At 51.0% G+C, this 21,980-nt stretch overlaps 2 protein-coding genes across 2 annotated transcripts; one reads left to right on the top strand and one right to left on the bottom strand.

The window, feature by feature from the left end:
• The first annotated feature begins 1,907 nt into the window (after positions 1–1,907).
• Positions 1,908–7,889, top strand: LOC119149443 (homeobox protein NANOG-like). The gene is made up of 4 exons (XM_037390690.1): positions 1,908–2,170; positions 5,361–5,635; positions 6,958–7,047; positions 7,502–7,889. The coding sequence occupies exons 1-4, from the start codon at positions 1,990–1,992 to the stop codon at positions 7,862–7,864; spliced, it is 909 nt and encodes a 302-aa protein (XP_037246587.1). The 5' UTR covers positions 1,908–1,989; the 3' UTR covers positions 7,865–7,889.
• A 5,895-nt stretch (positions 7,890–13,784) lies between these two features.
• On the bottom strand, positions 13,785–17,409 carry LOC119149021 (homeobox protein NANOG-like). The gene is made up of 4 exons (XM_037389840.1): positions 17,217–17,409; positions 16,568–16,836; positions 15,715–15,804; positions 13,785–15,230 (listed from the first exon to the last, which is right to left on the bottom strand). Exons 1-4 carry the CDS (start codon positions 17,383–17,385, stop codon positions 14,814–14,816), a joined length of 945 nt encoding a protein of 314 aa, XP_037245737.1. The 5' UTR covers positions 17,386–17,409; the 3' UTR covers positions 13,785–14,813.
• Positions 17,410–21,980: the final 4,571 nt, after the last annotated feature.

Raw genomic sequence — 21,980 nt, 5'->3', positions numbered from 1 at the left:
AACATCAAGTTAAAGAGACCTTGGGCAGGCCTGTTGTTCCCTCCACTCTGCATCTCATGGGAAAGTGGATGGTCCCAAGGCAGCAGAATCATGTTGTGATGTGGGAGTGGAATGGTCTGCCCATGATGGCTCCAGAGCAGCTGCACTGATTGTCAGATTCACCCACAGGCCAGTCCTGCAGTTCCTTTTGGTTTCTCAGAAGGCTCCCGAGTTGGCCCTGCTCTACAGACAGGGAAGCTGGGACCGTTAACCTGCCACGGGACACAGAGCAGCAGCAGAAGTGCTGGTAGAAGTGGTGTTGTACATCCTTTTATCTAAACACCATTTCCTATGGCCTTGCTCACACCCCCCCTGTCTGTTTCTTCTCCCTGCTGATATCTGAACACTCTCGCAGCGAGCAGATTCCCCTCCCTCCTAGCACAGGCTTGGAAGCAAGGCAGTGACAAGCACCTGTGGAGCAACGAGGCGCAGAGGGGTGCAGGGACAGGCCAGGTTAAATCATTTTCCACTTCTCTGGATCTGCACCCTCAGCTCTGAGATTCTGACACGAGGCATGCACATGTCCTGGTGCCAAGACAGGGGTAGTTCTAGCAATAAATATTTGAATTAACTCTGGGAGTTCTCTCTGTGCGTTGTAAAAGACAGACATTAGCTAAAGACTTGCAATGTCTTTTGAGATGAAACGAATAAAATCTTCCTAAACACAGGCAGGGCAAAACCTCCTGAGGGGAAGGGACTGGAGTAAGCCCACCAAGCAGACCAGCCTGCAGGCCCATGGCTGAATTCTGTGGCACATTCACTCACCTCTAATGAACGGCTCTGCAGGTCCCTGTCCCCTTGGGTGGGCCATATGTCACCCAACATCAGCTAACCCTGCCTTAAAGGAAACTCTTCGTCTCCATTACTCCAACCAGCCTGTGACAGCCTGGCAAAGGCCACAGCCAAGACTACACAAATGAAAGGATGTGCCTTTGAAAGGCCATGGGGGGCCAAATCTTTTAGCTGTGGACCTTACCTGCACTGAATCTTTTCCCACCTCCATAGTGAAAATGTGTCTGCAAATTGTCCCTCTGTAGACCAGCCAGCTGAGATTCCTGAGTCTGCTCTGCAAAATGAGACCTGTTGTTGGATATGACTTGTCCAGTGTTTCTGAGTTTGCTCTGGCACAAACATGTGGAAGATGGGCCAGACACATTTTCAGCTGGCTCCTTCAAATGCCTGTGTGAAGGAAATTCCTTCTCAGTTAAAAAAAAAAAAAAAAAAAAAAGGTAGGTTCTATCCCCCGGGTCTGATCCTTACCTGTTTTTCCCCCTTGACGCATCTCTGACATCTGCACCAAGAGTGTGCGAAGTGCTGCCAGGTGGGGAGGGTGTATAGGTGTGTGTGGGTGTCGATGTGACAAGCCACAGAGCAAAGGTCTCAGAACACTGCTCAAGACTTGGAGCCAGGGCCTGGGTTTGGCCAGCATGGTACTGAGCAGCTCAGCACCAGATCTACCTCCTGTCCACTCCCGTGTGGTGGAGATCAGTTGGGGTTAGTTCCCCCAGCAGTGAACAGCTGTCTTCTACAGGCCATGTGTGCTCACGGGATTATTTTGTGACAAGACAATTTGAGCAGAGCCCGAAGAAGCAAGCGGGAGGCGGTTTCCTGTGGCTCGGGATCAGCCCCCTGCTCAGGTGTGACCGGGGAACCTGCAGAATGGGAAGAATTCAGAAGGGACATATTTTAGCCCTGATACCATGTGTGGCTTTCCCTCCCACCCTCCATCCCGCTCTGTCCCCACCCCACCCATCAGCCTCTTTAACATGACAAAGAGCCGCAAGGAGCGGACAATGGTGAATATTGCAGTCCCAGGCAGGGTATAGCCAGCTATAAAGGTAACTGCCTATCTACACTTCGGGGCTACCCCAGCTTGCTGGTGAGACCTGCTCCTCAAGTGAGGGTGGCATCTGTTGGAAGGTGGGGGAGCCACCCCTTCATCTGCCCCCCATGTGTGCACACTTGGCTCTGCCCCCCTACCAGGCTTATCCCAGTGGGACTGGCATGGGGTACCTGGAGTTTTACTACAATTCGGCGGGGGAGGCAGGACACGGCCCTGCTTTGACTGGGCTAGCAGGAACTGCCAGTGCCAGTCAGTCTCCGGAGGCAGGAGGGAAGAGGCAGACGGCAGGTAAGGCATTTCAGCTGTCCCAGAGCTGATCCCCAGGATACCTGTGGTCCCAGGTCAGCCACTTGCTTAACAGCCTTGACCAAATTTTTCTCTCTTTGCCTTGGTTTCCTAATCTGTGAGCCGGACAAAGCGCAGTGGGGTAGGCAAGGAGGCTGGGTGACCTTGGACAGTCACACTGCCTTTCCGTGCTACTTTTCTTTGGTGACTGTGAACCGCTTTCCTAAACCTCATCAGAGTCTGCAAGAGCCCAGGCGCTGGCAGGTCTGTGCTCCAGGCTGAAGGGCAGTGGTGACAATGTGGTCTCACAGAAGTTCATCATTCTAAGGGCAGGAGCGTCTGAGCCTCCTTTTAGTCAAACACTGTCATGTGTGCTATGGAGAGATACAAATCCTGAAGGTAATTCTGCATGTGGCATCCCTTATCCCCTTAAAAACTCCTTGCACCCTTCATGTGCTCATTAAACCTGAGCCAAGGTGTGCTCTGAATCACTGTGCAGGGAAATCTGCTCCCTCTAAATCCGGCGTTGCTAGCTTTTGCTTCTTTTAGTTTGCCATTTTCCTCTCTCTATTTCTCTCTCCTTTCGGTGCTCTTATTGCCTTGCCTTTGCCTTTCTGCAAAAAAGTCCCAGGCCTCACTGCTGTGGCACTTTCTCTTCCTGCCATTCCTCTCCCACTCCAGTGAGTGGCAATAGAACAGTTGGTGAGAGCAGGTTTTCACCCAGCCCCATTGCACGGTCAGCAGGGTAACTCTTGCAGGGTGAATGGGTGGGAGGAGAGCAAGCTTCTGGAGTGCTGGTTTCAAGCTTGTCAGATGCTATAGAAAGCTACAGGCTGGTGCAGGGTGACTGGTGGCTACTTGCCATCTAGTTTGGAGAAAGACTTAGGTTCTCGGTGTGCTGCCCGCTGCACAGAGGCAGCAGGCAGATGGACTCACTCGAGCCCACAACGGGCCTGGTATAGAAACTTAAAATCTTTCTTCAAACACTCTCCTCCAGTGCCTCTCTCTCCAGGCAGAGCCCAGTCATGGAAGCAAAAGTCCACAGATGTCAAGGGCTTGTGGGAGTGGGTCTGTCTCCCAGGTTTTCATGTTTATGTCCGTGGCACTGCTGTTTGTGTTTCTTGCTTCCTCTTCCCTTTGCTCTTTTCTCGTGGGAGAGGGAACGCCTTTGCATGTGGGAAGTTACATGGGGGTTTGGGATGACAGCCTGAGCAGGAACACACAGGACCTTTAGTTCTACAGTCTCTTGCTGTGGTTCCTGTCTAACATAAGTTACCTGTTTTCCAAGCCCACATCCCCAGTATGCTCCTTTCCTACCTGTAAGGTTTTTACTGCACAGCCTGCAGGAGCCAAGCATCCTGTGGTCCCACACAAAATTTTAGCTTCCTGTGCATGCAGGTCACAGATTTTCAGTGTCTTCTCAGGCTCTGCGGCCTAACCCCATGCACGTAACACCTCGGGACCTTGCACCTCTTCTGCTGACAGCCCCTTTCTCCTTGTAGGCAGTATCCTTTTGTGGGATGCTCACGGCCCTGCTCCCCAGCATCAGAAACTTGCTCCACTATACATCTGCCTCTTTACACAGCCCATGCTCTGCGTGGTTACCGTCTCCTAGGGATAGGGAATAGCCAAGCGCAGGCCTCTAGGAGCAGGCAACCCTAGAGTGGCAGGTACCAGAGAGACAGATGTGTTACCTTCTCTGCCAGGAAGGTAACAAGGAGGAAGATACCGCAGACATGGCCACCTTTCTGAGGCCCAGCAACAGCTCAAGGCTTTTCAGTGATTGCTTGGTAGCCTCTCAGCTTAGGACAGAAGAAGGAAGGGTTTGCTAGTTTGGATGGAAAGCCCATTTGTCAGGAGGGCGTCAGTACTGGGCATACATCTGGGAGGTTGAGGAGTGTCTTAGTGGCTTCAGTCGCAGCTCTCAGGGTGACTAGGAAGGAGATTGGGAGCTATTGGTTGGGCTCAGTAGTCAGGTGTTTATTGAAAGTGGCACTGCCCTATTCACTGCACACCTTCTCTCCTGAAATGTCAGCAGGAGGAGAGGGAATGGACCATGCAAAAGGGTTTGCAGAGGAGTAGCTGGAAGAATGAGGGATGGACAGATTTATCATTGCAGTTACGGGGAAGGGAGGAGACTGGCATCACAGCCCTTCAGTCAGGGCTGGCCTGAGAAGGTCTCAGCCTCTCACAGACCCCAGCAACCATGCACCTGACCTGATGGAAAGGTGCTGGGGTGATCTCTCGTGTTTACATTTTCCTATTCAGGCAACCTGAATGACTTTGCATCTTGGCATCTTTTGCTTGGGCTAGAAGCCCAGATTGTTTAGGAAGTTTTTCCTTTAGATCTTTATCTCAACTTTGTCCTTGACAGAGACCCCTTAAGACATGTACCAGGACAAATGAGAAGGGGCTCAAACTTCCTCTGCACTGTTGAATTTTATCCCCCTGCCCCTGGTACAGGATTACTGGCTCTTCTTACCTGTCCGTTACTCACACCTATCTTTCCTCTTTTCCTCCCCACTTCCATGCCAAATTTCTCTCCTTCATTCTTGTCTCACCAGAAGCCCTCAGCCAAACAGGTCCCTCCACCTATACACTGCTTCCAGTAGTGGGATAGTCTGTGGTGGGAGCCACAGGCAAACAGGAGCGAGCCAATATCCGAGGCCTGACTGATGCTCTCCATCTGCTGCCCCATCATTGCAAGCACCAACCACCCTGCTCCACCATAATACACCCTGGCTGGAGGTTGCTTTGCCACTGTCTATCAAGTGCCTTGAGATTTCTGGGCAGGCAGTTTTGGGGAGCCCAGCCACCAACCCAAAGCTATGCTTGCAGTCATGACCAGGCCTCCACACCATGCCGAGACCAAAATATTACTGGGGCCTTTTGGAGGAGGATAGTAACACTGTTAGCCTACGTGCACCATCCTCCCCTCCCTGCCCTGACTTTTCCACCTGACAAAAGGGAGCCGTAGGTGTCCTGGAGGGTTGAGCTGGGAAGCTGCTCGCTGTCAGTGGGTTTGTCTGTGTTCACAGATTCATGAAAGGAAGGAGAGTGACGCAAACCTTTACTTCAAGAAAGCCCGGGTCTGGTAGGCAAGGAGCTCTACAGCAGGCAAGGAGCATGCTCATACCCATACAGCTGTGCATTAAGTCCTGTATATCTTTTCCCATTGTCTTTTTATTTCTAGAAGCATCCCCAGCTTCATCCAGTTCTGGGAATTTCAGCCAATTCACACCAGATTCAGCCTCCAGTCCACATTCGGCACCTTCATCCCCACAGCCTATGGCTAAGTCTCAACAGGGCAGAGAAGATGGCATGATGGAGATGAAGAAGGCCAAGAGCCGCACAGCTTTCTCCAAGGAGCAGCTGCAAACCTTACATCAGCGGTTCCAGAGCCAGAAGTACCTCAGCCCCCAGCAGATCCGGGAGCTGGCTGCTGCCCTGGGGCTCACCTACAAGCAGGTGAACACAGAGACTTTGACCCATGGTATTCCTGTCACACAGTGGCTGAATGGTCACATAATGCAATGACAGGATGGGAAGGTAAATCCCAGCAGAAAGTAGAGGCAAAGGTGCCAGCTAACAGTTGCTCCACTGTCTATTCATGCCCAGAGATCAGAAGCACTTCTGCGAGACTGAAGAGCCAGTGGCACCTCATTGGGGCCTCCCCAGTGAGGGGTCGCTTAAGGGTACTGTTGCCAACACTTGCAGTAGAATTGCAAACACAGTGATGAATACGTTGTTCACCACAAACAGCTTCTACCCTGGGCTTGATGGCAGTTCACAGGCTTTTTCCATGCATTGGTGAACTTCACAGGCACCCTGGCATGCGTCAGTTCTCTGAACCTCAGAGCTGTAACGTGCTGAAAGCTACTGCGAACATTTCCTGGGGCTGATCTTGTCCAATAACTAATAATGTCATGCTCAGCACCGCCTGGCTGCTTGACACCCGCTCCGTGTGGATACTGCTAGGTTCATACATTGCAGCCCTTCAGGGTCTCTGCTGATCCAGGTAGGTTGGCTGTAGTAAACTGGTGATGGCTCAAACGATGCCTTCCTAAAGCAGAGGGGGCTGGACAGCGAGTGCAAGTGCTTGCAGTAACAAGTCAAAAATCCACCTGGAATTTGGATCTCGGAGCTGGACGTGATGGCCTCGATACCCCGGGACTAAAAAAGTTATATATGCGGTGTAGGTGCACACATAGGCACGCACACACTGAACTGGTTCTGTCAGGAACCAGACTGGTGGGGCAATCTGCTCTTTCCTTCAATCCACATCCCTGCAAAGGCTGCTCTCACAGGCAGACACAGCCCTGGGGGGAAGCGGCTCTGGAATTCACCCCAGCGAGGAGCTTTGAATTTGGGAACTGCTGGGTACAAGGAGCAAGCCTCTCCCTTCTCCACTCACAAGCCTGCAAAAACAGTGTCTTAGAAGTTCGCCTGCAGCTCAGGGGAGCTTGTAGAGACCTGGGTGGGTCTAATTTGCACCAGTCATTCATCTTCTTGATTGAAATGAGTCAATTTGTCACAGCTATAACTGTCCCTTAGACATAATGCTGCCCCCTCCCCCCACCATGCAGATACACTAGCCACCTGCTGAGGCTGCCAGACACATCTCATCTCCCCTTGGCAACAACCCCAGGGAGCTCTCAAAGGCCTTTATCTGCTGCTGCCCATGTATCTATGCCATCTGGTCAGTCCCCCTCCCCCGGTCCTTCCTGCTCGATAACATTCGCTTTTTCCTCTCCTTCACTGATGTTCGCTGCTCTCCTTTTCCCACCCAGGTGAAGACTTGGTTCCAGAACCGGAGGATGAAGCTGAAAAGGTGCCAGAAGCACAACCTGTGGGCTGAACGGGCTCAGTGCCTCACTCAAGTAAGAACACAGCACACGGCTCAGTACGGCCCTTCTATCTGAGGCAGATAAGTCCTGGGACACGTGTCCTCTGCAGGGGTAATGTTAGTGTACAAGTGCCAGCATACCCTGCCTGCTGGTCTGTTCAGCGCAGAGGCACGGACCTGGCATGACTCTCCGTGTTCTGTAGGTACCCTAGCAATGGGCTGACTGAATGGCACTGAAATGCTTCCAGAGAAAAGCTGTTTTCCTTGTATGTGTGTGTGTGTGTATACACAGACACACGCACAACTGTGTATCCACTGTATCCACCCCTGAGCTACGGAGATGGATATGGTTCTTCTTGCCCTCCCATGCCATTGCTGCTGATCAGGAGACAGCAAGAAAGGGAAAGGGACAGAGCCCCGGTGGGTGTCAGGCCTGCGGACACCAGTGGAGAAGCTATGTGTTCTGACTCACTGCCTTTCCCTTTCAGAGCAGCTTCCAGCCAAGTACTTACCTGGATGTGCACCCCACATTCCACCAGGGCTACCCCATCACTGCAGCCAGCAACATCCAAACCATGCCTCCCCCCCGCCAGCACTACGGAGCGGGGCAGAACGCTTATGCCATCGTGACCAGCAAGGATGGAGGAGTCTTTGGTAAAGGTGGGGGTACCTGCAGTATCCAGCAGACGGTGGGCTTCATTGCCCAGCACAAAGTAGACTTTTACCACAGCTGTCCCGGCAGTGTGGAATATCCAGGCACAAAGACAGGTGACAGCTGTAACTTTCACCACTCGGCCACCATGGGGGCTCCTTTCCCAGCCTCTGCTGGCCACCATCTCTATCATTCCTAAGTACTGTGGATGCAGGGTACTTGGGCAGCCAGAAATAAAATCTTATTCTCATCTCTCCCTTTGTTATGCATGTGCTCTCCAAATCAGGGGCATCATGTAGCTAGAACCTGTTTTGGCATCCAAATATGCGCCTGCAAGTATGCACAGATATGCAGACACCTGTTTGCCTGTATATGTACATACAGCCCTTCATTTGTATGCCCTTACACATGCACACACCCACACCCCCTTCTTTATTGGCACAGGCAACTGACTTCCCTTATAGCAAGACCCAAGATCTAGCTACCTAGATCATGCCCTGGATCTTGTAACTTGTTTCAGAGGAGGCAGAGATTCCTTTGAGGATCTCATTTATACGTGTCACTGTACAGTTGCATATACATAACACATGAAGCCATGGGCTGTATGGAGAAGTGCTGGTCACATACCTTTCACTGAAGCTGTGGAAGTTTTGTTACCCCAGGCATCCATCTGATGGTTAGACCACCAGCTCTGTAGGTCAGCCACAAGTATAGAATCGATGAAGTGTCTAGTGAAGGCAGATGTGACAAGCAGCTTGCAGAAAGGCTGGTAAGACGATCTTACAAACAAAAATTATAAATAAGCCCTTTGTTCTAGACTATCTTTCTGTGCTTCCCCCCGAGAAAATCTAACAGTGCATTCAGTCTGGCAAATAATAAAATATTTTTTAAGATTGATTATGCATTTTTTCTATATATTTTTTCCTACTGTAATACAGCATTGTAATATGAAATCCAGATGGAGCATAAATAGCCATAGCAACCATATGCCATTGTTATTGCTAATTTGACTCTGAAACTATAAACAGATTTTTCTGTGGTATTAGTGGATCAGCTTCATGACTCTTGGCAATGCCAGGTATCTAGAGTTGAAGGACCAGGTGAGTAACTACTACCCACCTTAAGAATTTCCCCTGACAGCAATATTTAATGCTGAGACTGGCTAAAACACAGAGGTACCATCCTTTCTAAACTTAATACAATGTAAGTGTCAAAGTACCTAAAACCAGATGTGTGTATCAAAGCGTATTTAATAAAAGGGCCCCAGTTCCCAGAGTCACAGTCATGGTCAAAAAAAAAAAAAAAAGCAGCATAAAATTAAGGCAATTGATATCTGCGACTGGAGTAATAAGGGGCATGGTCTTCTATTGGCAAAGCTGGTTTATGCTCCTGTTCCTCACAGCTCTTTCTTCCCACCCCTACTCTTATGTAAACACTCCTTGACCCTTCGGTTGTTCAGCTACACTGTTTGTAGAGCTGTTCCGTAAACTATGGCCAGCATGATTTGGGGAAAATAAGGCCTTCTTGGAGGGTGAATTTCTAAGTCATCATTTTGGAAATCCATTTTAAAGCACAGCCCCACTCCATCCTACACCCAGCAAGTACCTAAGCTTAGGGATGACGCAGTTCTTGCAACCACCGACCATCAGAGGGGTGGGGATCGACTGAGTTAGCTTAACTGTAAAGGTGCTGGTTAACAAAGGTGGACTACAACAGCAGCAATTAGGAGGGTTCTTACATGAGTGGAGTTTTTTTCAGCTCATTTGGAGCCAACAGTGCTGCTGCTACTAACTGGAATATCATCTGAAAACTTTCCATGCCACCCCAACAAAGGCTGCTGTAGGTGAAAAACTTAGGCTTGTGACTGCCCCTCACTAATAATTGAAAAGGGAGTTACCTGTCATGCCCTGTTCCTTCAGGGATGCTTTAGGACAGGCAAGATCTTGCTGTGAAGTCTCTGGGACTGGCTTGCAGAAGGATGCTGCCTATAAGGGCAAGTGTTTTGATCTCCCCGCTATTGACCTTCAGCAAAGCTGTGCCAACAAACACTGCCAAACCTTGCAGTTTCCTCAAAGAGACCTGTAGAATTTTTCAGATGCCATCATTCAAAGACAGAGCTTATTGCCACAGGTGGTTCTGGAGACCAAAAGCCTGCAGCAATTCCAACAGGCAAGTAAGCAACTTCCAGGAAGGGAGTTCATTGATGTCTGCTGTATCAGGAGCCCATTCCCAATGCCCCGTGTAGTAATGCAGGAATGCAGCTCTTGTTACAGGCAGCCCATCAGCCACAGCCAGCTAGAGGGACACTGGGGACTTGCTTGCTCTTCTGGTCTTTTTCCAGCATCTAAGCAATTACTTGGATGGATCTTGGGGCTCACCCAAGGCAGTAGTCCCAGTGTTGCAATTTGTAAAATATTTAGTGATTCAGACACAGCCTAGCTGCTGGAGACACACCCTGGCTGTGAGCACAATGGGCGTCTATTAAATATGAAAAATTAATTCTAGTCTTGTTATGAAAAGAGATTCATGGGTACAACCTGAGGATGCTCTTCAAAACTTTGGACAGCATGAAGATAACATGGCCTTCACAGGAAAGGAAAACTAACTTTCTTTTGTCTAAGACCAGTGCCATGATTTTGAGCCCTTCATGCCTTTTGACTACTCAGTATCAGCCAAGATGCTGTTAAGTCTCTGGTGACAGACCAAGCAAGGGATGTGTCAATGCTTTACTGAAAATTTCCAAAACCCTGTTAGCTCAGCATTTGAGTCATGCAGTGTAGTTAAATAACCAAATACAACGTTTACACATGCCTGTAGGGAAGGCCTATCATGCCTTTTATCTGCACTGTAGAGACAACTGGGTCTGTGAGCCCTTGCTTGCGGGCCACTCAGAAGAAACGTGTAGCTTGTAAAACATCACTGCAGGCCACATTGACACGGACAGCAAGGAATGAGGTTGCTTGCACCACTCTGCTTGCTTGGTATTTTGCCTATGGGACAGCAAACACTGGAACCCAGTAAACTAGAGATTAAGCCCTGGTCTACATGGTCTGTACTAGATCTAATTTCTTCTGTTTGGGTGAGATTCTCTCAACCACTGGAGCTACATCTGCAGCATTGACAAGCTGGAGTGTTGACACTGCAGAGATGCTGTGAAAGCGCAGTGTATTCCCACAAGTTAGATATGAAGAGCTCCATGAGCTTACAGCTTGATCCTAAAAGATTTGCTGGCAAGGCAAATCACGTTTGCAGTGTGCAGAAATCAGTTACACAGAGTTTCTAACAGATGTAATGTATCCCACAGAAAGGGCTTTTGCTGACGTACTTACTTCTGAGGAACTGATGTAAACCCTTTTGGAAGTTATGAGTCTGGAGGGATTAGTTGCAACTCTACCAGTTTTGGTAGTAGTGCTGCAATTACCTGTGCAGCTGTTCCACATAGTGATGTGACTCAGGCACATCAAGGTAATAGGTCTCCAGCACTGTGAAAAGACTGAGTTCTACTTCATTCCACAGCTTCTAGAAACACCTCCCGAGCTACTAGCCATCCTTTCCAGCCCACCCACCAAAATTCCAACAGCCACTCTACGTGTTCCCTCCAGCCCTACAACTATGTGTGCTTGCCAAACCTGTGTGCAACCCAAGCTGAGCAACCAGGGGAATAACACCTGGGAAGGAACGCTTCCATGGTAAATGCGGTAACACAAACCACAGGATGCAGAGCAAACCTTTTCAGCCCCAGGGCTATTTTAGCACAATATCTGTTTCTGCAGGACATCTGCCAGCAGAGCTCTGGCTAATTCCTTACCCTTGTGGCAGAAACATGGAAGAGAAACACTCAGGCAACACATGTAATCTGTAGCAAGCATCCTTTGCAATTGTTTCACAAAGACCAGCACACCCTGTGCATTTTTTAGAGCTTAAGTTTGCATCTTAAAAAAAAGAAAAAGCCACTCATTTTAAAGCTGAAAGGCAAGGCTTGAGTTATCTATGAGTTTTATAGGTATATGGTTCAGCTTTGCTTTGTCAAAAGAATTGTTGACATTAACACTGTTACTAGAGGATTGCCTAGAAGTCATCCAAATGGATGTTGGAATGGGAGTCTCGGGTCAGGATGACAAAGGATCTCTTTTCTTTAATAAAGGAAACCATGTGAACCTGGCATTTTCCCCTCTGCCAGGCCAGATTTACCTTTTTCTACTGTTGAAGCTTGGCAGCCCAGCCATTCTTCCTCCTCTACAGGCTCCAACCTCCACTCTCTCTCCTTCCTGCACATATTCCACCACACCGTTGGAAGCAGAGCATTACCATATTGCAAAAGGAGAGTGGACATGCTTTGGCACCCACACAAGCAGGTTCTGTTCGGCAGAGGACCTGTGGCAGTTTGAACCTGAGCAGTCAGCTGCCAGTTCAGCTAATTGTGCTCAGTGGAGTACTTACCGAGCTGCCCCATTCCAACAGATGAAAAGCTTTGGTGGCTTACTGTAGTTTAAGGAACATGGGATTAAACCCAAACATATAATTTTTGTTAATCTATGGCTGTTACCAGGAGCCCGGTTCTGCTGATACAGGAGTAGCATTGGCCATTGAACAGAGACAGCTGCCTGACCCCATTAGCACTGCTGTCCACAAACAATTGCAGCCCTTGGCTTTATGCAAGTTGCACAGGTGTTCAAAATGAGAACTATTAATGAAAGCAAGGCTCTGATGAACCAAAGCTCACTGAGCAGAAAGAGGTTTGTCGAGTCTCTAAATTGGCAGCAGCTGATGCACTGTGCTTCAGTCCCAAGGTGTCTCACATGTTTCAGTACCATTTAAAAGTTGCTCCCAGCTGCTAAGGAGATAAATGCAGTCTTGGGGCAAAGCAGGGAAAAGAAATAAGTTTTCCTTTCCGTGCTGGAGGCAGGATTCAGTTACTTAGACACAGACTTCTGCTGCTGTTCAAGGCTAGCACAAGAACCCCAAGAGAGCTGCAGCCTCAATAAGGCAGGACTTCCACATTTCTAACTGTGACCTTATGGCCATGCAAGCTCAAAATACGCTTTCTTTTGCTCCTACCCTCCTATTTCAAGTTATTTTGAGGCATTGCAGTTTAAAGACTAATGCAAGCTTGTTACAGGGCTGCACATTACTGCAAGCCAACAGCTGGCAGTCCAGTTGCCCATCCATGGAGTAACCCCCCTCCCCAACCCCTTGCACTAGGCAACACACCTGCATGTTAAAAACAAAACCGAAGGTCTTCTGTGACCCACTCCTTTCAAACAGTTGCTTGGTCCTACTTCTGGGAGAAACACAGTAAGGTTGCTTTCTTCCTCCTCTCCTCAGGACTGCTGGTGTTTAACCTGTGCAGAATAACTTTTCTCATAGCAGGCTGTTCCAATGCAAGCTGGTAACACTGTTTTCAACATTAAAATAAAGTAATTTATTTTAAATTCAAACAAGTTTGTAAGAACATTAAGCAGAAAACCAGTAATAAAACACAACATGCACGTAACATAAAACATGGTTGAGATCACTGCAAGAAAACTTTAAGAAAAATTGTTCTGGAACAACAAGTGTTTGCCTCCTTTGCAGTGACAGTTTAACTATGACTTACAACCCTTGTGCAGACAGCTGAAGACAGGGTTGCAGTAAAAACTGGTTAGGTTGCCCTAACCACAAAAGAACCCTACCACAGAAATATTTATGCTTTTACCACCTCATTTATTCTTGCCAGCTCATGCCATTTTGTATTCTTGGGCAGTGGCAGACTGGACTCTACTACACATCTTCATTCCACAGCTGACTTCCAGTTTCTCCATACTGGAAAGGATTCAGTTATTTTAAAATAGGAAACTGAAAATTTTAATTGGCATTTTCCTCATTTTGTCTAACTAGGTTTCTCTAAACTCCTTGCCTTCCCCCGGGGCTTAGGTACTTCTGCCAGATGAGACAGCCAGTGCCCTTTCCAGCAAAATAATACAGAAGAGATTCAACTAAGCGCTGGGGAAGAAACAAAAATCTTACCAGCTTAACACTCTTAAAACTGGGACTAGACAAAAGAGCAGAGAACAATCCTGCTCTAGCCCCTTGGATGACAACTCCACTGGGATCCAACAGGATTCCGCTGCCCCAACATCCAAGTTCCAGGATAAGTGACATTAAAAAATCACCAAGTTCTTTACCTAGCTGCCTGCCGCTACTCCAGAGGAAGCAGCACTGCAGTGGGTGCTGTGTTTGTGAAAGTGCTAGGGGGTCATCACGTACAGATAAGCAGGCTGTTCTCACCACCCCAAAGATGACCACACACAACCACTCTTCACACTTCCAGCAATGGCACTTCAGGCTACCCTCTGCTGCAATTCACAGGCTGGAACAAGCCAACAGTCTCTCAGCAGAGATGTAGAAAGGCAAGATCTAAACTGGGTGGGGACAGTCCCAGAGACACCATCCCGAATGAGCTGACAGGGACAAATTAGCAGCTTTAAAACCCAAAGTTTCCTTGTGAGATACAAGCAATACTTTACCCCACTTTCTCTCCTCTGCTCCTCCCTCCTCTCCTATGTACACAGGAGGGCAGCAAGCAAGGGGCAGACACTGCTGACCTCTCCAGGAACAGCTGCTGAGAGTAACTGGATCAAGTCATCTGAAATCAGATGATCTCATGTAGCTTTTTGGCTAGGGAGGAGAGGATGGAGATGAAGAACCAATTAGCAGTTAGCTGAGGTAGCAACAGAAATAGGCAAGACAGCAGGAAAAATTCTGGGCTACAACAGGGTATTTCTGGGAGAAATATGCTGAAGTATGGGGTTTCCTTCTCCAGCAAAGCTCTGCTGCAAGACACCTGCTACAGGAGCAGCAGAAGGTGAGACCTGGACAGCAAACACGGACTTTTGCCACCTCTGCTGCTTCTGGCTGTGGCATTGCACATTCCCCTCCATGAATGAAGTTCCATCTATCCACACACAAAACACCCTTGCCAAGGGTTAGCTATGAACAGACAGGTGCCTTTAAACAGAAAGCTAGCCCAAGGCAGCAGGGTGCTGAGCCCCACCAACGGTTAAAATGGGAGGAAGGGCAAGAGAAAGGAACAGAAACTGGATCCCTGAGTCAAGGCCCTAGAAACCTCATGACAGAAAACAGGAGAAGGGAGACAAAAATACTTAGACCTAAGACTCATAACCACCCTGGGTCCCCAGGGGATGCCAAGGGGCCTGGTACTGATGCCATACAGGAGAGCCTGAGAACGGTGTGCCACTGTCAGAGGTGCTCGGGAAGCTGTAGGTGTCTTCTGACTCCAGGCTGACATAATCCACATCAGCAGGGTAGCCGTGATAGAAGTTCATCTGCTGGCTTAATAAACCCATGGCTTGCTGGGTATTGCAGCTTGTCCCACCTTTTCCAAAAAGCCCTTCATCCTCCACAGCCATGAACGAGTACAGGCTCTGCCCATTCCCATAAGTCTGGCCACTGCTGAAAGCCTGGTGCATGTTGGTCACAGCCTGAAGGTTTCTGCTGGCACTCACAGGGAAGCCCTGGTGAAATGTGGGGGTTATATCCAGGTATGCAGCCTGATGAAACCCATTCTAGGAGAGACAGAGAAGGCTGTTCAGTAATGCAGAGCACCGCAGCAACCGTCATCCTGCCGGGTAGGCCCTCCTCTCTTCTCTGCTCCCTCCCCCAAGTCAAACAATAGCGTCTTTTTTGTACTCATTGTCCTCACTATAGACTAATAATAGCAGAGATGACGAGATCTTAAGCTAGTAATCACCAGCTCAACATGTCTGGGAGCACCATGCTGGTGATAAAAACCAAAATAGCTAAAGAGGACCAGCAAGGCGTTTCTCCAGTTTCAACCGGGAGATAAGTGAACTGGAAACAAAGCTCTTTCAGTGCCAGGGCAGGCTTAAAAGAGATGCCACTGTAAGCCCTATTATGAGAAATGCAACTAGATTTGTAGTATCAAGTCCCGTGCTTTGTTTGCATTAGCGGGTTGGACATGATGCACTTCTCCCCACAGATTGGGGGAATCATGTCTAGTAGTGATGGGGGAAGGGGGAATTCTCTCACCTGTGGTAGATACATCCCTTTTTCCATCCACTGAGTCTCCTTCTGGCAACGTTTAAATTTCATCCGTTGATTCTGGAACCATGTTTTCACCTAGAAGTGATGGGGAAAGGACACAGGGCATTAGAAATTCATCCTTAGAGCTTACTATGCATCCTAAAGATGTTTTGCCTTCTACTCCAATTCAGTTTCTGCTTGGCTTCTAATCCTGTCTGTCACTTCAGCAGCTAATGATCTGCAGCAGACCTGGATAGCCATAGAATCACAGAGCTGAGACATGAAAACTAACAGTGCTCAGAGCACTACTGGATCTTTCACGATGTCAAAAACTCCACCTGAAAGACAGGCAAAGAAAACTGCAGAAACACAGCTTGTACAGCAGCATCAGCATCTCATGGCTGCTGCCAAGATGAGTGCTGACTCCGGTGTGAGTCATTCCTTCAGTCAGACACAAGTAGCTGCTGGGGCAAGGACCCTCTCTCCAGGGAGAGACCCAGGTGCCACTGAGTGACAAAGGCAGCTTGCATAGCAGTGCGAGTTACCCGACTTTTCACATTCGGGGGCAACACATGTTCATACAGAGCAGTAACCCGACTGCACAGCCCTGCTCCATATGCACTTTCAAACACCTGCACGGAGTGGGTGGATAGCGCTGGAACCAAACATTAAGAGGAAGGCTGAGTCATAAGTTTTCACACCCTCTGCTCTTTCACATAAGCAATTGCATGAATAAGACCACGAAAGAAATTCGTCTCTAGGGTCTAACAAAAAAATAAAAAAACACCCCAAAAAAGCCTGCTTGCAAGGTAACTTCACACGAGGGATGTGACTCAGCTGCTCAGAGCAAGATGTTCACCTGCTTGTAGGTGAGCCCCAGGAGAGCAGCCAGCTCCCGGATCTGCTGGGGGCTGAGGTACTTCTGGGTCTGGAACCACTGGTGCAGGATTTGCAGCTGCCCCTGGGAGAAGGCTGTGCGGCTCTTGGCCTTCTTCATCATGCCCTCGCCTTCCTCCTTGGCCTTCTGCAAAGGGGCATGGGGAGATGGGCGCTCTGCGGTGGGGCTAGTGGCAGAGTCAGGGGTGTAATGGGTGAGTGTCCCAGAGCTGGAGGAAGTTGGAGAAACATCTGGGGAGAGAGAACTGGGGTGAGTAGAGCGAGGCGGAGAAGGCTCAAAAGGCTTCGAAGTCCAGTTTCTCGGGAGAACTGCAGCGTTCGCATGCCCTGAGGACGTGCAGGGGCTCCGCTGCCACCACGCACCGACGCGGCCACAGGCACCCCGGCGGCAGCGCAACCGAGACCCCCTCGCTCGCTGCCCGCACCCCCACCCCGTCCCACCGGGCCGCGGGGGCCGCCATGCCCCGCTCCCGCCGCCGCATCCTGGCCGGGGGGCCCGCCCGTAGCACCGGCATCGCCCCCCACCCCGGGGCAGGAGGGACACCAGGAACACGACCACTGCCAGGGCGGCCCGATCGCTCCCCCGGGGCCAGCCGGGCTGGGGCGCCTACCTGGGTGGCTGGGCGTCTTCTCCGCCGCGAGGAAGGGGAGGGGGTCCGCCGCCGCCGCCTCCTCGGCCGGCACGCAGTCCATGCTCCCTGGAGAGAACCAGAAGTAGTCCCCATACATGACCGCGTCGGGGTAGGGCAGGTAGGGCGGCACGGCCAGGTGGGCACTCATGGCCGGGCCGGGGCTCCCAGCCCCGAGGAGGCGGCGAGCTGGCGGCGGCGGCAGGCAGCCCGCAGGCAGGTACCCCATTAGGCGGAGGTGGGGGGATGCTTTATGTCCTCCCCAGCCTGCCCTTGGCTGGAAGGGATTGTCATGGCCATTGTCATGTTAAAAGTCAGTTGATTGGAGGGGAGGGGCTTTGGGGGTATTCAGGGAGTGGGGGAGGGCTGGAACACCGGGCCCCGGCTCCCAACTTGCCTCCTGGGTGCCGCGGGGGGGTGGGGGCAGGCCGGTGCTGCCAGCGCACCCCTGCCCGCTGGGAGGGGGACGAAGGGGCTTGTTTCCCCCTCGGGGCCAGGAGGCCTGAGCAGAGCCGCCCGGCGAGTCGGCCGGGGCTTGGCAGACAGCCCCCACCCCCACATTTAACACTCGTGCTCCCCACCTCAGCCTCCCCAGCAGCCCCCACCCAAGCTGGCAGGGCGGTGGGGGACCCGGAGGCGATGCGTGTCTGCATTGCAGATCGCGGCCATCCCGGCCCGCAGATAAGCCCCCCGCCTGGCCGCAAGTGAATGCGGACTGGGGGGCGGGGGGAGGGTGGCAGCGGCGTCTGGATTGCAGGGCAGCTAGCCCAAGGCCGGGGCAGCTAGCCCAAGGCCGGGGCAGCTAGCCCAAGGCCGGGGCAGCTAGCCCAAGGCCGGGGCAGCTAGCCCAAGGCCGGGGCAGCTAGCCCAAGGCCGGGGCAGCTAGCCCAAGGCCGGGGCAGCTAGCCCAAGGCCGGGGCAGCTAGCCCAAGGCCGGGGCAGCTAGCCCAAGGCCGGGGCAGCTAGCCCAAGGCCGGGGCAGCTAGCCCAAGGCCGGGGCAGCTAGCCCAAGGCCGGGGCAGCTAGCCCAAGGCCGGGGCACAAGAGAAATGTACTTCGAGCTTCTTTTCTCAGCCATATGGCATTTTTTTTTTTTTTTTTAAAAAAAAGCGATAGCTTAAAAAAAAAAGGCTATTTTTGCTACACACCAGCGAGGGGTGGGAATCACCTAGTCAGAGTCCAAAGGAAACAACTGTAGCGCAGCTATAAAAGAGCCTTATAGATCTTAAGGATTGGAAGCCAGGGCCTATAGTCTGCTTGGGGAAGATAAAGTCCTTCTCCCCCACCCCCAACTATTACAGCTTCCTTTAAGGAAATTAAAAACTTATTGGGAGGATCTCACAGCCCGGGACTTGAAAAACTTGGAAAAACCACCTGGAAAAAGTACAGATGAAGGCATAGTGACACAGCAAGCAAATTCCTCACCTCCCCCACTGCAAGGAAATGCAGGACCCAGGCACCTACCAGTATACAAAGGCAGGGGAATAGCAAACAACCTGTTGCACTGTTAAAATCGTTTGGAGATGATGGAGAGGGGCTTTTCCCTGGCTTCCATATATATCCTCCTCCCTCCTGAGTAATGATGAGAAACGAGCCGCAGCCGGGGCCCTGAGCCCAGTGCCGCAAGGTAACGCTCTGGCGCTGCTCGCCCGGGGGGGACCTCATCGGGGCCACCTTTGATCACCTCCTAATTAACAGCGATTTCGTTCCTCAGTTAGAATTCGGACAGGATCCAGACGGAGGGACGCTTAGGAACGCGGGAGGAAGGGTTATAATGGGGGGAGAGGGATGAAATCCAGAGCTGGAGCCGGAGCCCGCTCCTCGCCCTGCACCACGCAGCGGGGGCAGCCCCTGCCCCGCAGCCCCAGGCGGTGGGCTTCGGCAGGGTGCTCGCCAGCTGTCCCCGGCCCTGCTGGTGCCCGCACGGAAAGTGAGTGTCCCCCTCGGACGCGAGGCCACCGCGCTGCCCGCTGTGGGGGCGAGGGCCGGCGGTCCCCACGGTCCCCGGCGGGCAGGGCTGCCCCGGGACGGCGCGCTACCCGCAGGGACGCTCCCAGTTCACGCAAACCAGCCCGTGGCAAAGACGGAGACAAACGTGGGGGTGGGGGCGGGGGCTGTGCCTACCACCCAGAGCCTTCGCACTGGGCCATCTCCCGGCAATGTCACCTTCAGGGGCGCCCCACGCCCGCCCCAGCCGCCCGCGCCGAGCGGGACAGTTGCCTGCGCTGACAGCGCCCTCCGGCCCTGCGGGGGGTCCCGGGGGCGCCGCCGGGCTGCGGCGACCCCCGAGCCCGCGGGGGGGGCACCCCCGGCAGCGGGAGGAGCGGTTTACGGCCGGAGTAACGCCGCCTCCACCGGCAAATCCGCCCCCGGGAATTCTCTCTGCGCGCTCGCGTGTGTGTGTTTGGAAACGCGGCAGAGCTGCTCGTGGCCTGCACTTTTCATGTATAGATTAAATTCCCTTCCAGAGATAGACCTGCTTTTGTACTGTACGTGGAACTGATTTCCCTTCCCTTCCGCTCTTCTTTTTCCTCTTTTTTTTCTCTTTTCTTTTCCCCCTTTCCCCCCTTTCCCCCTTCTCCCCTTTCTCCCCTTTCCTTCTCCTCTTTTTCCCCTTTCTCCCCTTTCTGCCCTTTTTTCGCCTCCCCCCTTCCCCCCTTCCTCCCTCTTTTCTCTTCCTTTTCTCCCCCTTTCCCCCCCCTTTTTCCCTTATCTTTTTTCTTTCATCTTTTCTTGTCTCTCTTTTTTTTTTTTTTCTCTCATCTTTTGGTTTTCTCATCCCACTTGTCTTCCATTACCTTTGTTATACTTTAACCACCAAACCTGTTTTGCATATATCCCCTTTCCAGTTGGGATAATTTACTCCCTCTCCCCAACCACACCTCTAATCAGGTGGCAAAACATATCTTTTTTAATGTCTTTGTGACAGAAACAAGGTTTGTATGCGTGGATAAAACCATACCATCTAATGTCAGAGTTTAATTAGGAAAAGAAATCCAGTTTATTTCCCTCACATAAATGATACACATAAAACCATCTTGGGAAGGTAAATCCAGAAGCCATACAGGCACAGAAGATGCTCTGGGAAGCACAATGTGGACCTTTGAGAGGCTCCTCAGGGTGCTAGGTGTGGGACACTGATTTCATGGCACCGTCAGCCTGCGAGTGGGATACACTGCCTATGAATGTCTAGAGCTGATGCGCTTTTAAAAAATACCTGTTGGGAATGACTCATAAAACAGATGCCAGTATCCACTTGTGTTTCTTTTGAAGCTGTTTTCAGCTGGAACAGCAACACAGTTCAGATCTAGTCTAGTCCCGTTCTTCCCAACAGGGCCAAATAGCAGCAACAAGTTAGGTTTTGGCCCAAAGTGGTGTTCCACTCTCCCTTCATGCTGTACCCGCCCCCCTCTTTTGCAGTTCTTAGTTCATTATGTGCCTAATACTGTGCAGCATTAATGAGGTGAGTAAGGTGGCTCATAAAGTGTATGGAAACGAACGTAGCCACTCACCGGGCTGAAGCATGCCCTAACAAACCTTTTCTGGAGTCCTTTAGCAGCAAAGATAGAAGCTCAAGTCTAAAAGCAGTCTTGGCCTAAGCACAGAGGAGACAGTATTGTGGCTGGAAGAGGTTTTCATCCAGCAGGTTCCCCCTACAAGCGATCCCCATTAGTGTCGGCAGGGTCAGTACCTTCAGGGGGCTGGAGCTAAGCCTGGAGCCGAAGTGATGCAAACACACTGGTTTACCTAGGCTGGATCTGGGGAAGCAGCAGCTGGTTGATATCGTAGTCCAGCTCTGGAGCTCATACCACTGGGTCAGAAATGCTGTGGGTTCCTGCCTCAGGGCATTGCTAGACTGAATTTCATCAGCAGGTTAAAGTCATAGGGGTAGAGGTTGCCTCAACTTTTATGTAGAATAGGTGCTCCGCCGTCCTTGCGTAGCTAGCTCAAGCGTGGGCCATCTGCGTTTTGGTGAATACTGTGAAGTGTCACTGCGTGTCGCTGTGTCATTCTGCTCATGTTCACGGGGCTCAGGGAGGCGGCAGGGTGCAGGCTTGGTGTCAGCAAACAGGGAACCATGGCCTCAGCCCCATTTTCCCTCAGAGGTTTCCCTGGGAGCCATCACCCTCTGTCAGGGATGTGTGCGGTTGGGGAAGGCTGGTAGAAATCCCTCCCTTTCTGTTGACCTTGTCTGGCTTTTCTCCCAAGCAGGCACCTTTGATTTTTTTTTTTTTTTTTTTTTTTCAATCGAGCACTCCTCAAGTATGAAAACACTCCTGCTTTGCAGCCCTCAGTACTCAGCCAGAGCTTGGATCTGGCCAGCCTGTCCCTGTAGCATGGTCACAGCTCACAGTCTGGACCCAAGATGCCATGTTTGTGGAAGGAAGACGGTCAAGAAAGAATAACAAAAATTAGAGCCTCATTCATATTAAAATGCAGTTTTCCTTTCTCTTGACTCTTTAGGGGAGCAGGTTGAGAAAAGGACAAAGCTTCTCCCTCCCATTAACAACCCAGGCTCTCAATCACCTGAGAATTACTGGATGATGTGGCCCTTTGTTAGCAGTGGAGAGGCAGACTGGGACAGAGGAGCCATGGCACAAAACCAGGCGACTCTCTGAAAAGGCAGGAAAGAGGAGTGTCAAAAAAGAGGTGAGAAGAAGGCTAGTGAGCCGACCCAAATTTCTAGGGTTTGATGTGTGTGTTCTTTGCTAACCCTTCATCCATGCCTGCCACTTACATGATACT

This window comes from Falco rusticolus, chromosome 5, assembly GCF_015220075.1.
Source record: "Falco rusticolus isolate bFalRus1 chromosome 5, bFalRus1.pri, whole genome shotgun sequence".
Taxonomy (NCBI): Eukaryota; Metazoa; Chordata; class Aves; order Falconiformes; family Falconidae; genus Falco; species Falco rusticolus.
The sequence above is the reverse complement of the archived record's forward strand: the minus strand, read 5'-3'. Positions and strand labels throughout refer to the sequence as shown.

Bases quoted from the DNA above. Each gene is read 5' to 3' on its own strand.
- LOC119149443 (XM_037390690.1), top strand. From the start codon at position 1,990: ATGTGTGCACACTTGGCTCTGCCCCCCTACCAGGCTTATCCCAGTGGG. The intron at 5,636-6,957 runs GTGAACACAGAG...TTTCCCACCCAG, and splicing joins TGGGGCTCACCTACAAGCAG to GTGAAGACTTGGTTCCAGAA. The intron at 7,048-7,501 runs GTAAGAACACAG...TTTCCCTTTCAG, and splicing joins GGGCTCAGTGCCTCACTCAA to AGCAGCTTCCAGCCAAGTAC.
- LOC119149021 (XM_037389840.1), bottom strand. From the start codon at position 17,385: ATGAGTGCCCACCTGGCCGTGCCGCCCTACCTGCCCTACCCCGACGCG. The intron at 16,837-17,216 runs GTAGGCGCCCCA...CTCTCTCCCCAG, and splicing joins GAAGACGCCCAGCCACCCAG to ATGTTTCTCCAACTTCCTCC. The intron at 15,231-15,714 runs GTGAGAGAATTC...TGTCTCTCCTAG, and splicing joins AAGGGATGTATCTACCACAG to AATGGGTTTCATCAGGCTGC.